Source organism: Paroedura picta, chromosome 18 (genome assembly GCF_049243985.1).
Source record: "Paroedura picta isolate Pp20150507F chromosome 18, Ppicta_v3.0, whole genome shotgun sequence".
Taxonomy (NCBI): domain Eukaryota; kingdom Metazoa; phylum Chordata; class Lepidosauria; order Squamata; family Gekkonidae; genus Paroedura; species Paroedura picta.
Genome location: NC_135386.1, coordinates 17179483 through 17194518, shown reverse-complemented (window position 1 = coordinate 17194518; position 15036 = coordinate 17179483). Strand labels below are relative to the sequence as shown.

At 49.8% G+C, this 15036-nt stretch overlaps 1 protein-coding gene across 1 annotated transcript; it reads left to right on the top strand.

The window, feature by feature from the left end:
- Positions 1-753: 753 nt before the first annotated feature.
- SPG21 (SPG21 abhydrolase domain containing, maspardin) lies at positions 754-14950 on the top strand. Its single transcript, XM_077317559.1, has 9 exons — positions 754-922; positions 4446-4540; positions 10179-10340; positions 10945-11025; positions 11812-11957; positions 12320-12428; positions 12848-12955; positions 13678-13818; positions 14220-14950. Exons 2-9 carry the CDS (start codon positions 4478-4480, stop codon positions 14343-14345), a joined length of 936 nt encoding a protein of 311 aa, XP_077173674.1. The 5' UTR covers positions 754-922; positions 4446-4477; the 3' UTR covers positions 14346-14950.
- Positions 14951-15036: the final 86 nt, after the last annotated feature.

The window sequence follows — 15036 nt, the reverse complement described above, 5'->3', positions numbered from 1 at the left end:
GAGTTACTCTTCTAAATTTCTTGAAGTCAATAGGTTTAGACCTGTGCAACTCTCTTTACAGTGCAATAGAGTTATCCGTATTGTTCCGTTCTATGGAAACCACCCTGAGCCACAGGGGAGGGCGGTATATATAAATATAATAATTCCAAACGCGACTACACTCTGGTTAGCACTGTGCTATCAAGTCTGCAGTCACAGGGGTGACATTATGGGGACTTGAGCACAGATGGCATGAACGCACATAAATACAACCATCTAAATCCATGGCTAGACCCATGGGTATGGACTGGGAGCTTCCATTTCAAGGTGTCTGACGAAGAGTGAGTTGCATGCACACGAAATCTGACACCCAGAATTAAACTGTGTCGATCTTCAGGGTGTCTCGGGACTCGGCCCTTTCTGCATAGCAGTTTTGGGCATGCACATGGCATCTGAGACCAGCTTTGCTTGTTTTAAGGGTAACCACTGGACGCAGCCCTTTCTGCATGGAATCTGATAATCTGATTGGTCCAGATTTTATAAGCCCTCAAAATGTCAGACTCAACCAACTCCTCTCCCCAAAACGCCTCTAACAACATCCGGTTTCTGTTCCCTTCCGGAACCCTGAGGACTAGAAACTCGCCTTTTCAGACGTCCCGCCCACGCCTTCTGTTCGCTCGGCCAACTGGCGGGCGAGGATCAGGTCACATGACGCGGCCGAGCCCGCCCCCTCCTTCCGCCTCGGCCGTCCCGGCGGCCCTCTGTCCCCGCCCCGCAGCGTGCGAGCGGCGCTCGGTGATTGGTCGGTGGGCCCTTCGCTCCCGCCCCCGCGCGGGGAAAGCGGGAGGGGGCGGGGCCGGCGTGCCGCGAGACGAGGAAGCGGCGGTTGGGAAGGGACCGCGGAGGGGGCGGGGCGCGGCGGACCCCCAGCGAGGAAGGCCTGGTGAGAGGGCGGCAGGGGGGACCCCACTTCGTGGGGGCGGGGAAGCAGAGGGGGGCTGTCAAGGGAGGGGGGCTGTCAGGGGTGGGGGGCTGTCAAGGGGGGGCTATCAGGCGGTGGGGGCTGTCAAGGGGGGAGTTATCAGGGGAGGGGGAATATCAGAGGGGCTGTCAAGGGAGGGGGGCTGTCTGTCATTAGGGGCACTTGGGGGGTGATGGGGGGCTGTTACCCCCCTTAGGCTAGGGGTGGGGGCGACCTGGCTCTAGCCAAGCAGGGAATGGGCTGCTTTGACCCTCCCTGGAACCCTAACCTGCCCCCCCCCTCCAGGTAGTTCTTGGAGATTTGGGGTCTCCTTCAAAGCTTCATCTTGTGAATGATTTCAGGTTGGGCTGAAGCAGCAGGACAAAGTTTGAGGCCAGGGGCACCTTTTAAGACCAGCCGAGTCTGGGTGTAAATTTTTGTGTTGCCTGCACACCTCTCCAGGTAGATCCAGGTGGGTGGTTGTATTGGTCTGAAGCAGCAAAGTTTGAGTGCTCCTTGGAGACCAGCTGAGTTTACTTCTGGGAATAAGCCCTTGTGTGCGTGCACACTGCTTCAGGTAGATCCAGGTGGGTTGATGTGAAGCAGTAGAACAAAGTTCGACTCCAGGGACACATTTAAAACCAACAAGATTCGAGATTTAAGCTTTGGTGTGCATTTCAGATAGACACAGGTGGCTCACTTTGTTGGTCTTTGCGCTTTGTGCATCTCCCTCTGGTGCTTTCTCTTCCCTTCCACATTGTTACTGGTGACCCACACCAAAACGCTTGCAGGTTTGCTTTGGTTTATATTTTGCTTCAAAACGTCATGTGTATAGGCGTTGCCATGTTACCTACTTTGACCTATGGGTGATCATGTGGCTGTGGACGCCTAACCGTGAGACAACTAAAGCTGATAACACATTAAAAAAACACACACCTTTAATTTTTAGTTTGCTTATTGGCTTTTTAGCTGCATAATTAATTATATGCATGTGCAATCAAGTTGCAATAGAATTACGGCGACCTCAGCCCCGGGCTTTGGTGGCAAATGAGAAGTAGGGATGGGTTGCCATTGCCTTCCCCTTCCGAGTACTGACCCTGCTTGACTTCTGAGATTGGGTTATACCGGGGGATGGCCCAATTCTGGCTCTCCAGACATCCATGGACGATAATTAGCATGAGCCCCTGCCAGCAATGTTTCATGGTTGGACGCCCCTGGGCTATACCATTCCACTCTACAACCCTCTGCGTAAATTAGCATTTGAATAACATACTTCTGAAGAACAGTCCTCCTTTGCCTTTGAAGGAATGCAGGCGTGTGCCGTCATGTCATGACAGATACCATCGCAGAAGACGTAGTCCCTCTTGCTTGTGAGGGGGGGAAGGTGCGCGTGCCCCTTTGAAGGTGCCATCTGCAGGTCTTGGTGCATGTATAGATTGACTTTGTATTGATCAGGCTGCAGGTTTCAGTCTGTTAGCCTTTTGATGACCTGGAAAGGCTATGTCAGGTTAATCGGTTTTGTTGCAATGCTAATAAGAATGCAGAGAATGATCCCTGAGTCTAGGAATCCAAAAGACAGGTCCAGTGGCAGGGCCTCGGTTAATTACTCTCAGCATCCCACCGTTAAAAATACATCTGCCCATTAATCTCCAATCTGGAATTTGATTGAGACAAACAATAACCTTACAAACTAAGCTGGTTACGCCTGTGTGGTCCTTGAATCTGTTATTTTCATTATGCTGATTTACCACTTCCCCTCTACCTATATATATAGGCTGATTATTCCCATTTTGTTGTGTCCGAAGAAAGCTTATAATTTGAATAAAATTCTGTTGGCCTTAAAGGCGCCCCTGGACTCAGATATGGTTCTGTAGGTACTTGGATTTTGTGTGTGTGTTGGTTGGCAAAGGAGGTGGATGAGTCACTGTCCTATGGATCTTTTTTTGAGAACCCTCTCCAAAGTATAGGGCCTGTAACTCTGTATCCTTGATGTGTTGCACGATTCATTAAAGCAGTCATAGTCCCCCAAAATGGGCCATGGAAGTGTGTGCAGAGATCCCTGGCTGTGGACTTGTGATCCTGGGTCACAAGAGAGTTGCAGCTTGTGCAGAGATGATGCATGGGATCTTGGGGATGGGGCTGAAGGGCCTGGCAGATAATCCGGGAGCATGTGATACTCTTCCACGTGAAACAGAATTGTATAGGAGGGCTGAACAATAAGAATATGACTTGTTCAAAAAGGTGCTTTTTATAAAGGGGATAGCGCTGCAGTTGTAACATCTGAGGGAAACTTCAGGCACTTTTCTGTTGCTTTATTTATGGGATGTATTATTATGCCGGCTATTTCATGCTTCAGTTGTGTGATCCAGTTGCGTTGCCTCTTCTGCATCAATATCCTCTCAACATGGCCAAGTCTGTGGATACTTAAATCCAAAGATTAGAGCTGAGAATAGACAAGACACGCCTTTCTGTAAACCTGAAAGAGGCCTCTGCTTTGCGGAAAAACCTGACATATTTTTTTTTAAAGGGAGTTCACCCTTAAGCATATAATAAAAGCAGCCAAACATAGGGCTGGCCATCTTACTTGTGAAGTATTATTGCCTGTGTTTTGCAGAGTGGCGGCAGGGTATGTTTGTGGCTTGTGTCTCATCTAACTTACCTGGACCCCGTAGGGCAGGAGTGACTCTCCAGATGTCCACGGGAATATTCGGAAGTGCAGCAAAAAGTAAAAAGCCTTTAAGGTTTTTGCGCCTTTGGTTCACACAGTTAATGAAGTCAGGAAAACAGTCCCTGAAGAGGGGTGAACACCCCGCTCTGTGGGAAGCCCAAACAGTCACGTGAGTGAAAAAGAAGGTGGACTCAAAACCAGCCCCAGTTCCCCCAGAGAATGACAGTTATCAGCATGGCAGGTATAATCCACAGCTAGGCCAAACAACTGCCTTGGCTTCATTCCTTAAGGTAAAGGTAAAGGTATCCCCTGTGCAAGCACCGAGTCATGTCTGACCCTTGGGGTGACGCCCTCTAGCGTTTTCTTGGCAGACTCAATACGGGGTGGTTTGCCAGTGCCTTCCCCAGTCATGACCGTTAACCCCCCAGCAGCAAGCTGGGTCCTCATTTTACCGACCTTGGAAGGATGGAAGGCTGAGTCAACCTTGAGCCGGCTGCTGGGATTGAACTCCCAGCCTCATGGGCAAAGCTGTCAGACGGCTGCCTTACCACTCTGCGCCACAAGAGGCTCATTCCTTACTTCATTCCTTACTTAAGGGATCAATTTGGGATGGGTGGTCAAAATGAAAGGTAAACACTACCTGTAACGCATACGCAAAATGGAGTTTTTTCCCCCCTGGGGGTAGTTTTCAACTCATTGCGAACACTGTGGAATTTACGGAAAGCGATATTTGAGAACCGAAAGCAACTTTGCACAGAAAGCGTCCCTTGGCTGTACAAGAACGTGGCTGTCAAAACTGGCTTGTGTTTTCTGAAACGTTCCTTTTGTCTGTTTCAGGTGCTCCTTACCTCGGGGCTCCTCTCTCCACCATGGGAGAGATTAAAGTCTCTCCGGACTACAACTGGTTTAGAAGCACAGTTCCCCTGAAAAAGGTAGGACTCAGCATGGGAGCTGCTGTATGAACCTTTTGTCTGTAAACTGAGAGCATGAAAAGCAAGAAAAGCAAGATAGGTCATCTCTCCAGGCAACACTGGCGTTTTGCCTCTTCCTGTGATACAGACCTACATGCCATTATTTTCCTGAGTGGCATGAAGCGTTCTGGTCATGGCCCGTGACAATTCCGTGTAGTTTTCAGTCTCCGGGAAGAGCGCTTCTTGGCATCGGAATGTCAGTAGGAGAACTCCCTGCCCTTGTTTCAGGGGGAAGGGCTATGCTTTGGGAAGACGGAAACGTTCCTGAGCAGTGGCTTCAGGGGTGATGTGGAAGAACGAGCCGTGACATCGGGATCCCCTGCTCTTCTGAGCCTGGCAGCTGTGGAAGTCTGGTACAATGGGGTGGACTCAGCCGCAAAATGGCTGCTGGGGGAGGCGGAGCCAGCTGCAAAATGGCTGCCGCAGTTGACCTCCAATCACACCGTGAAGATGGAGCAGGGGTCCATGAGTGGCTGTTCGCCACAAGGGATAGATGCAACACTCTGGCTGCGGCAGGGTTGCTTGTGTGGGGGAGGGCTTCTGGAGTTCTGGCCCTGCTCGTGGGGACCTCCTGATAGCGCTTTTGGCCACTTACGTGATGCAGAGTGTTGGAGTGGCCATTGGCCTGACCCAGCATTGCTCTTATGTGCTTATGTGTGGAGCAGGGATGCTCTGTGTTCTTGGGGTTTGGAGGGCTTCTGGAGACCTGGCCTCACAGGGGGACCTCCTGACGGCACCTGGGCTTTGGCCACTGTGTGACCCAGAGTGTTGGGCTGGAGGGGCCGCTGGCCTTCTCTTAGATTCTCAGAACCATTCACAGCCAGTCAAATCTCCAGGGCTCAATTAGAAATCTTGGTGGGCAAAGCCCCCATCTGGCCTCACTCGGTTTCCGGAAAGACTTGATGAGCAGGAGAAATGGTGGTAGCAGGAACCACGGTGCCCACGGGCACCCCATTGGGGACCCCTCAGCAACACAATTTGTGTTGCTGCATTTAAGAGACCGGTGGACGGGAGGCAGTTCACTGATGCAGCGCTCTGGGGCAGGAGCCTTCGAAAAAGCCCCGTCTGCCCAACCTTGTTGTGTAGCTCAGAGGCAGGTGGTTAGGGGAGCAGCCTGGCCCGAGTTCGCTTCCTGGTGGGTGTCAGTGACCTGAGCCCAGAACAGGGACAGAGCACCCTGCTTCTGCTACGGCTGTATTCTCCTTGCGAGCTCTTGAATGGCTGCTTGCTCGCCTTTCCTGCTTCAGGATTTGTTCTGTCACAAAGTCCTGGCTTGTTTAAGGTCTCCTTGATCAGCCTGCATTGTGCAATCGCAAAGAACTCCTGCGAGGCAGGAAAGAACAAAACCCACACTGTTCCTGGTGCGCTGCGGTAATCTGGGCGAAAGAGCACCCTGTGCTAAAAAGCAGGATGGGTAGCCGTCCGTCTGTCTCAGTGGCTAATTTTGACCGCTGACCTCGAGAGCCGGTGTGGAGAAAAGGTTGAGGGCGGCGTACTCTGATCTGGAGAATGGGGTTTGATTATCCACCCCGCCTCCACATGCAGCCAGATGGGCGGCCTTGAGCCAGTCAGTTATTTTAGAGCTGTTCTCACAGAGCAGCTTTCTCAGAGCTCTCTCAATCCCACCGACCTCATGGGCTGTCTGGTGTGGGGAGAGGCAAGGAAAGGGGCTTGCAAGCTCCTTCAGGTAGTGAACAGCAGGGTCTAAAAATCCAGCTGTTCTCCTTGTTTTGGAGGGGGTGCCTTTCCTCAGCAAAGGCGCTGGCAGGTGCCCCGTGAGCTGTGCTTGCCCCCGGTAGGGGTGGGCACAAAGAAAGAGACCAGCCTCCATTGCCAGAAGCAAGAACACACACATTCTCTTTCCACACAACTTCTGCCTCAGCTTCCTCTCCTTGAAGACAGGTTCTAGCCCCTCCGCTCTGCCCCCTGAACCCTCCAAGTTCCGCAGGCCTCACAACTGGGGCACGAGCTCAGGGACGGCTGGGCGTTCAGCACTTCTCTCCCGATCAGCTGCACGGTGCCTTCCCTGCCAGCCTCCGTTCTGTTGGGTCGGGGCGGTCAGCTCCAGGAATGCGGCAATAAAGCGCTTAAGCGGATCGGTCACGTGAGTGCCGAGTTGGACTTTGCGACCGGGGTTGAATGCGTGGTCCGATTTGCACAGGGAGCAAGAGGGTGAGGCTGCTGTGGCCGGTCATGGCTCCGGGGCTATTCATAGCCCTTCATGCTTTTCTCTCAATTTTGGCCTGGCTGATTCTGACTACTTAAAGCGGGCTCCATTGCTGTCGATGGCCCAGCTAGATCCGGGCTTCTTCCTCCCATGGAGACCTTTACCTTGAAATCTCTGCTTGGCACGTGGTTGTCTGCTGAAGACACACAAGGGACCGTTCATGATCCATGCATTTTCTGCAAGCAAAAGTCTTGCCGATCTCCCTCCCTCCCCCCCCCCCACATGAGGGGCGGTATGCAACACATGTGTTTCCTGCCAGGCACATCCGCTTCCAGGCAACTGTTTAGTGCGTCCGATGTTTTTGTTCTAATGCGCTATGAAACATGAAGACCGTTCAGGATATCTTGTTCTGGATATCTGGTGCCTGGCCCTCCTTAGGGTTTTTTGCCTGGCTGTCTGGAGTTTTCTTGCTTAAAATAGTTGAACACAAAGTTTTAGCAGCATGTGATCTGTTTTTTTCACTTGCTCCCTCACTCACATCTCTTTTTTCAACCGCAGCTGCCTAGCCGACCTCTCGCAGGCCTCGTGAATGCCTCCCTCACCGTTTATGGGCGAGGAGCCAATGAAAACCTGACCGCGTGCAGCTGCTTTTCGCTCTGTTGACATGGTGTGAATCCAGCGGGGTTGTGTGTGGGTTGCGCCCCAGTTTTTCTTCTGCTTTTATTCAGTTTGTGTGTGGTGCCGAAAGAGGGTGAGGATTTCACCTTGGGTTTGCCGCTACTCAAGTTTCAGCAAGAGCTACGTAACTGAAAATAAACGCGTAGCCCTTTTTGCCTCTTCCACAACTGGATTTTGCTCTGAAATGGGATTTATTCTGCCACACCTCTCTGGATGAAATGCAGACCATGCCGCAGTATCGTCAATAAGAGCAAAGCACTTAATGTACTTTCACTGCAGGCCCATTTCCTCTTTTCCATTCTAATTCAGAATGACACACAGGAAATAAGTATTTGAAAGGTTGTCACTTGGAGGAGGGCAGGATGCTGTTCCCATTGGCTGCAGAGAAAAGGACTTCAAGTACAACGATACAGGCTAGATATCAGGAAACAATTTTCACAGTCAGAGCAGTTCAGCAGTGGAATAGGCTGCCTAAGGAGGTGGTGAGCTCCCCCTCACTGGAAGTCTTCAAGCAAAGGTTGGATACACACTTTTCTTGGATGCTTTAGGATGCTTAGGATGCTTTTCTTGGATGCTTTAGGACGCTGATCCTGCGTTGAGCAGGGGGTTGGACTAGATGGCCTGTGTGGCCCCTTCCAACTCTATGATTCTATGATTCTATAAATATATCCAAATTGGGAAGCATTTTTGCGTGCTCCTCTGGTAATTAACGAAACTTGCTGTCACCGGAAAAGAAAATAATTCTAAGAAAAGTTGGAGGCAGCAGGAAAGGAGGGTCAGCCCAACATGAGATGGAGGGTCTCAGCCAAGGAAGCCACAACCCTCCGAAAGCTGGCAGGGTAGGAGCTTTTGGGGGATACTGCTTCCTTCTTCAGATAGCTTGAGATGGGAGGCTTGTTTGTCTGTAGCAGGAGAAAAGAGACAGAATCCAGGGGCTTTCAGAACTTTAAACTCCTCCCCTGCCACAAATTGTGTTAGCCATCACTGGACTCTGGCCCTTTTCTTTTATAGGAAGTGGTTTAATGGCCCTCACCCAGACACAAAAGCTGCTACCCGGTATGGGGTTTTCAGGTGGCTGAAAATGCCACCTAGAAAACGATGGCATTCATTCACCGGTTATTGTTTAAAATCCAGGTCATGCACCTTGCCGTCCTGCTAGGTTGGCCTGAGAAGAGCCTGTCGATGTCATTGCTCAGCCTGCCTTCGCCAGAGAGGAAACAAACAGCATATCACTGTCCTCTGAGCCCCGGAGGGCACATAGGGGCCACCCCCACTTAAAAAACTCATTTCTGTCTCATGATTGAGGCCGTTGGGGAGGAGTGGGGGGGGGGGGAGTCTGAGCAAGGCCTTCAAATATCTCTGGTTTCCTTTCATCTGTTATCTAAGAATTGGACGGGCTTCAAGGAAGACAGTCTCGGGGCTCTCGTGATGGATCTCCTTGCCTGCTTTCGTAACCTGGGCACATGGGCATGGAGGACATTTTACTCTTATGACCATTAAAAAAACACACACACTGGCCGTGACAGATAGCTGCTTTGTTGGAGGAGAAGGAAGAGAATTCCACTTAGTGCTTTTTTTTTCAGCCGGAAATGGGGATCAAATAATTTAATTGTCTCTTCTTGATTTACAATAAGTTTTTTTTTTTGGGGGGGGGGTTTGCACAAATACCATGTGAGGCTTTAGTTATAAAACTGGTTTCCAGTTTTAAAAAAACAACCCGATTTGGTTTTGCGACTGCAGTTCGTGAGGGCCAGCAGCAGAAGCAACCAAAGTTGCGGCTGAGATCACATTAAAGGTGTCTTGCTGCTTGCAAAGAAAAGCCACAAAGAGAGTGGGTGGGATCCCACGGAACATTTCCACTTGTGGATAAACTTTCGTGGGCTCAAACTTTGTTCTGTTGCTTCAGGCCAATGCAGCTATCCCTTGAATGGGCTGCTGCAGCAAATTGTGGGCAGTCATTGAGGACGTGGGTCTCTTTAAGACATAAGCAGAAAGGGAAAAATATCACGAAATCCATTTCACGGTTTGTAGCGTAAGCTTGTGAACTTGTTGTGTATCTCTTTTTGCTTACTATGTTATAATCGCTGCTTCTTTGAACCTGCTGAGGTTCACCACGTGCTTGGTCTCATCCTTCTCAAATTTCCACCATGTTCTGAGCCGCTATCTAGGCATGCACCTGTGACGTGGTGCTTCGTGTCTTTGTATCGTGGTGCTGAAAGTATTGGTGACATAGACATGCGGGTCTAAGCACAAATGTGGTTCAGGGGGCGGAGCTCTAGATGCATGCCTCTTGTTCTTTTCTTGATTGGCTGAAGAGCAGCAAGAACAACAAATATTCGTGCAAGGTTCTTTTAAGGAGGAAACACGAGGAAAGTTAGCTTCAAGGAGCATATGGTGTGCATGCCATGTGAAGTGTTGCTGAAGGAGTTTAAGACTACGGAGAATCATAGAGTTGGAAGGGGTCTCCTGGGTCATCTAGACTAACCCTGACAACAAGGAAAAGGACTCAGCTGTCCACAGGAACTGGCTTTGCATTCGGTGAGACGGGATGTGGGACTAAATGGACCTCTGGTCTGATCCAGCAAGGCTCTTCTGATGTTCTTCTCAGGGGAAGGCCTTGGCTTCTGTGCCCTGTTGTTGGCCCTCCAGAGGATGAGACAGGATGTGGGACTGGATGGATCCCTGGTCTGGCCCAGCAGGGCTGTTCTGATGTTAAAATGAAGGTCCCTTAACGCGTGATCACTTCTCTTCCAGATTATTGTAGACGATGATGACAGCAAGGTGTGGTCACTGTACGATGCGGGGCCTCGGAGTATCAGGTGCCCCCTTATATTCCTCCCGCCAGTCAGTGGCACGGCGGACGTGTTCTTCCAGCAGATCTTGGCCCTGTCTGGATGGGGTTACAGAGTCATTGCCGTAAGTATTGCCCTCAAATCTGCCCCACGGCCAGGACCCATCACCAGTTTGTGGTGTGTTCCCAAAACCATACATATTGGTGCCTTGGTGTGGAGTGAATTAAATATTGGCGTTTCTGTATCGTTACATACTCTGTCTTGTGTATTTTATTCATACCGCAAGCCCCTTTGAGCTCCATAAGGAAGAAAAGTGGCTAAAAAATGTTTAAACAGGGCAGTCTGGAATTCAGCGTGTGGATGAGTTCTGCAGGTCCTCTATGAAATCATTCTGAAAACCATGAGTGGCTGTCAATAGGGTACCTCCTGAGTAAGGGCAGCTGTAACCGGTCACCGAATACTGACGCTACCTTGAAATACTTCAGGGACTATTGGACAAAATTGAAATCTACTAGAATTAGTAGTCAAAAATCAGGTGTGCCCCTATCTAGGATTCAAATGTGTACTTCAGGTTGCATGGTTAGGGATGATTAGGGATGCTTAAATGATTAGGGATGCTAATGCCAGAAGGTGCAGACCCAAAATTAAAGGGGTGTGTGGGGGGAGGGGTAATATATTTGCCTCTCCCTTTCCATCTTGCTAACCTCCTCTTTTCTCATTCATTTCAGTTGCAGTATCCAGTTTACTGGGACATCTTTGAGTTCTGCGACGGATTCAGAAAACTCTTAGATCACCTGCAGCTGGATAAAGTTAGTGCCCTGAGATTTTTTTTAACAGAAACGTTAAAAAGTGTCAAGTTTATTCAGAATAATGTTCAGTGCTCCCAAACCGGAAAGCCGCTCATGGTTATTTTTAATTCCATCCCTGCTTTCAGAACCCCCCTTTAAGTCCCTTCTTTAGGTTTCTGCTTCTAGTTAGAAATTGCTCAATCTTCTGCTATCACAGGTCTGGAAGGTGCAGAGTCATTGAGCAATAGCTTGCGCATACAAGTGCAAAAATGACCAAATGCTAGCGTGTCCATCCCTGCTTTTATTGTTGTGGGCGAATTGATTCACCCAGCATTTTTCAAGCTTTTGACCATATTTTTCAGGCTTCGAGGTACCAGGAAGTGATGTCGGTTGGCCATACCTCTCTGCCACGCCCCCCCCCCCCCCCCCGGTGGGGAAGTGAAAGGAATCTTGGCCAGCAAAGCTTTTAATGGCTGGGCCCCCTCCCCTCCCCTTCCCATCCCATCCCAGCCCATTATTGGCCACTTTGTGAGGGGCAGGACTTCCTGCCCAAATAAGGTTTGGGAGCTCCACATGCAACATCCCCACTGGGCAGTCTATGGCCTGTCACACCCAGCCTAATGCTTCCATCCTACCCTGCAGGGCTGTTGTGAGACTTTATGAGCAAAAATACAATAAATATATAAATCTAATAAATACAAAGGATGTGAAGTGTTTTGGGGATTCAGAAGGAATATATCAATGTATATTGCTACTGTTAAACATTAGCTGTCTACCTGCTAAGACATCTTTGTGTCCTCTAATCAGGTTCACCTATTTGGTGCCTCGTTGGGGGGCTTCCTGGCCCAGAAGTTTGCAGAATACACGCATAAATCGCCGAGGGTCCAGTCCCTGATTCTATGCAATGCTTTCAGCGACACCTCCATCTTCAATCAGACGTGGACGGCCAACAGGTGAAATGCAGGGAAAAGACACACAAACAACTTCCGGGGTGTGTGTGGCGGGGGTGGTTTCTAGCAAAATAGGATACCTGTCACTACAATCCCCTTGTGGTTAGCTGCTTGTGAACACGGATTAAGAAAGCAAAGGGGAACAGTCTTTATTATGCCTTGGGAGGTGGGAAGAGTTGTTCTGTTTTTTGAATTAGCTTTTGGACTGAAGGCTGAAACGTTACCCCGGTCGCATTAACACAAACTGCTGCTAACTCAGCTTTCAACAGGCGTGTCATTTTAATGTTCCAAGGGGTGAGCCAGTGAGCATTGTGGAGATAGGGGAAATGTAAGCCCTCCAGCATCTTGCATTTCTCTTCTTTTAGCTTTTGGCTACTGCCCGCCTTTATGTTGAAGAAGATCGTCCTGGGGAACTTTGCCTCTGGCCCCATGGACCCAGAAATGGCCGACGGAATCGACTTTATGGTTGACAGGGTAAGAGGCTCCCGGATGTCAAATGAATCGACTGATTTTTGTGCCTGTGCATGATTGGCGCTAGTGACATCTAATGTTGCGGATAAACAAGCATGAATAATCCTGCTCTGAGTAGATCTCTTATCCGCTTGGTGTAGCAGTTATGAGCGGCGACTTCTAGTCTGGAGAGCTGGATTAGATTCTCTGCACCTCCACGTACAACCGGGGGTTAGCCCCAGAGCTGTTCTCTCAGAGCAGTCCTGTCCGAGCTCTCCCAGCCTCGCCTACCTCACAGGGGTGTTGGGGGTGGGGGGGGGAGGAAGGGAAGGCGATTGGAAGCCCCTGTGAGATTCCTTGGGGTAGTGAAAAACAGGGTGTACTAATAATCTCTTCTTCAACTGAATTAATCTTTTTTTTTTTACTTCCCCCTTTTCTGACAGTTGGAGAGCCTGGGTCAAAGCGAGCTCGCTTCAAGACTTACCCTCAATTGCCAGAATTCGTATGTGGAACCTCACAAAATCAGAGACATTCCTGTGACTATCATGGATGTACGTTACCTCTCCTTCGGCTTTATGGTGGGGTCAGGGGAAGGCCATCTGAGAAGATGAGAGAAGCCAAGCTGGATCAAGCCAGTGGCCCATCCAGTCACACAGAGGGGCCACCAAGAGGTCCGCTAGCAAGGCCAGAACTCCAAAGGCCCTCCCACTGTGGCCCCTCCTGCACAAAGAATATGGAGCATCACTTCCCCAGGCAGAGTGTGCCGTTTAAAACCTTGTGGCTAAGACCTCTGCTCTGTATATTTATCCAGTTCCCTCTGGAACCTGCCTATAAGGGCAGCAGCTGAATTTAAGATAACCAGGAAGCCTTGAGGTCTTGTAGAAACATGGCTAAAACCTGGGGAAATGCTGCCAGTCTGGCCCTCAATATCCAAGAATATCTGCTTCCAGACAGCCAGAGAAAGATTCAGTCTAGATTAAGCCGGTGCAGGGAAAGGCTTAGATCAGATTTGGCCAGTATTAGCTCACTGATGATCATCCTGTGAGGACAGTCACACTCTTCTAGTCCCAGGGGGGACTCATGCCCTTCCTGACCCCACAGGCTGCAGCCACAGAATGTGAGGCCAGCTTTCCCCATGAGGTGTGTCTTCTCCAGGCCCCCCAGTCAAGTCTCCAAGCTCGTTCCTCTCTGCTTGGAAAACACACCTGGAAGAGAGATCTGCAGAATGCACAGAAGGTCCCGCGGACCTAATCCGGTCCCACTTGCTTCCTAGGTCTTCGACCAGAGTGCTCTTTCGACTGAAGCCAAGGAAGAAATGTATAAGCTCTACCCCAACGCCCGAAGGGCCCACCTCAAGACGGGGGGCAACTTTCCCTACCTCTGCCGAAGCGCCGAGGTCAATCTCTACGTCCAGGTGAGTCTCTCTGGCTTCAGCGCTTGGCTGGAAACCCAGAGCTTTGCGTTGAGTTTTCAGGAAAGGGGATTGGGGGCTGGTGATTCTTCTCCGTGTGGGTGCCAGCCTCCAGGAAGATACAAAAAGCAATAAATAGGGTAATGGAAAAATCCAGAAAGATAAGGAACTGTGTCGCAGTGGCTCTAAAGATCAAATGGAAATGCCTCTCCATGTGACAAAAAAAAAAAAAAGGTTATAGTGTATAATTAAGTAAGTAAACTGTCTATTCCGGGGGACGCATGCCCTCTCTGATGGCCTTGGGTCAGGGGCGTGAGGCCTGCAGAGGTGATTTTGGGCTGGGAGCCCCAGCTTGTGGGGCATGGGACACACACACTGTTTTTACTCGTCCCGCTATCCCCTAGATCCACTTACTTCAGTTCCACGGTACCAGATACGCCGCCATCGACCCCTCCATGGTCAGCGCCGAAGAACTCGCGGTCCAGAAAGCCAACCTCCAAGCCAGCAGCGACCAAGAGCAGGCGCCGTAGCCCTCGCACTCGTGGCCTCGCTTCCTCCAGAGTGTCTTTCTTCCCCCCAGCCCCAGTCTTCCCCCTGCAGGTGGCCCCTTCGCTGCCCACCTTTTCCCTTGCTACCTTAACAGGTGGGTTCAAGATCTTGTAATCCTTAAGCCCGTCTCATGAAGCGAAATAAAGTTACCAGCACCTGCTCGGGTCTTTGTTCACGGGCTAGCTTCATTTAAGGAGGGATGCTCACGGATGTAACTCCGGAAGACTCGGCTGAAAGCGAAAACCTGAAGACAAAACCTTTTTGCTACCAAAGCCTTTCACAATTGTGTTCTTAAAGAGACTTATTTTTTAAAAAGAACCTGTATACAGTTTGTGTGTCCCTGTGTGTATATGTGTGTGTTTGTATGTATATATCATGAGGAAATGGTCTAGACAGAGGGTCATTTATTTGTTTGATTGAATATTTACTTTAAGGAAAAGAAAAAAAACCTATGTTCATGTGCCAACGCTGCCTTGGCTTTTCTTTTATATCCTTTTTGCCAGCTGGTGATTTTGTTTGTGACTTGAAACCTTTGTTTTCTTTTTGTAAAACTGCCTTGCTATCAGAATAAAACTTTCAAATAAAATGTAAGTTTTTTACAAAAGGTGTTTTCTCCCCCCCCCCTTTACCTGCAAGAGTCAGCATAGAAAACACACAAATTCACCACCAAGG

What these genes read in the sequence shown, in the direction of transcription:
- SPG21 (XM_077317559.1), top strand. Translation starts at nt 4,478, where the DNA reads ATGGGAGAGATTAAAGTCTCTCCGGACTACAACTGGTTTAGAAGCACA. An exon ending in GGGGTTACAGAGTCATTGCC is followed by an intron (nt 10,341 to 10,944) that starts GTAAGTATTGCC and finishes CATTCATTTCAG; the next exon opens with TTGCAGTATCCAGTTTACTG. An exon ending in AGGTCAATCTCTACGTCCAG is followed by an intron (nt 13,819 to 14,219) that starts GTGAGTCTCTCT and finishes GCTATCCCCTAG; the next exon opens with ATCCACTTACTTCAGTTCCA.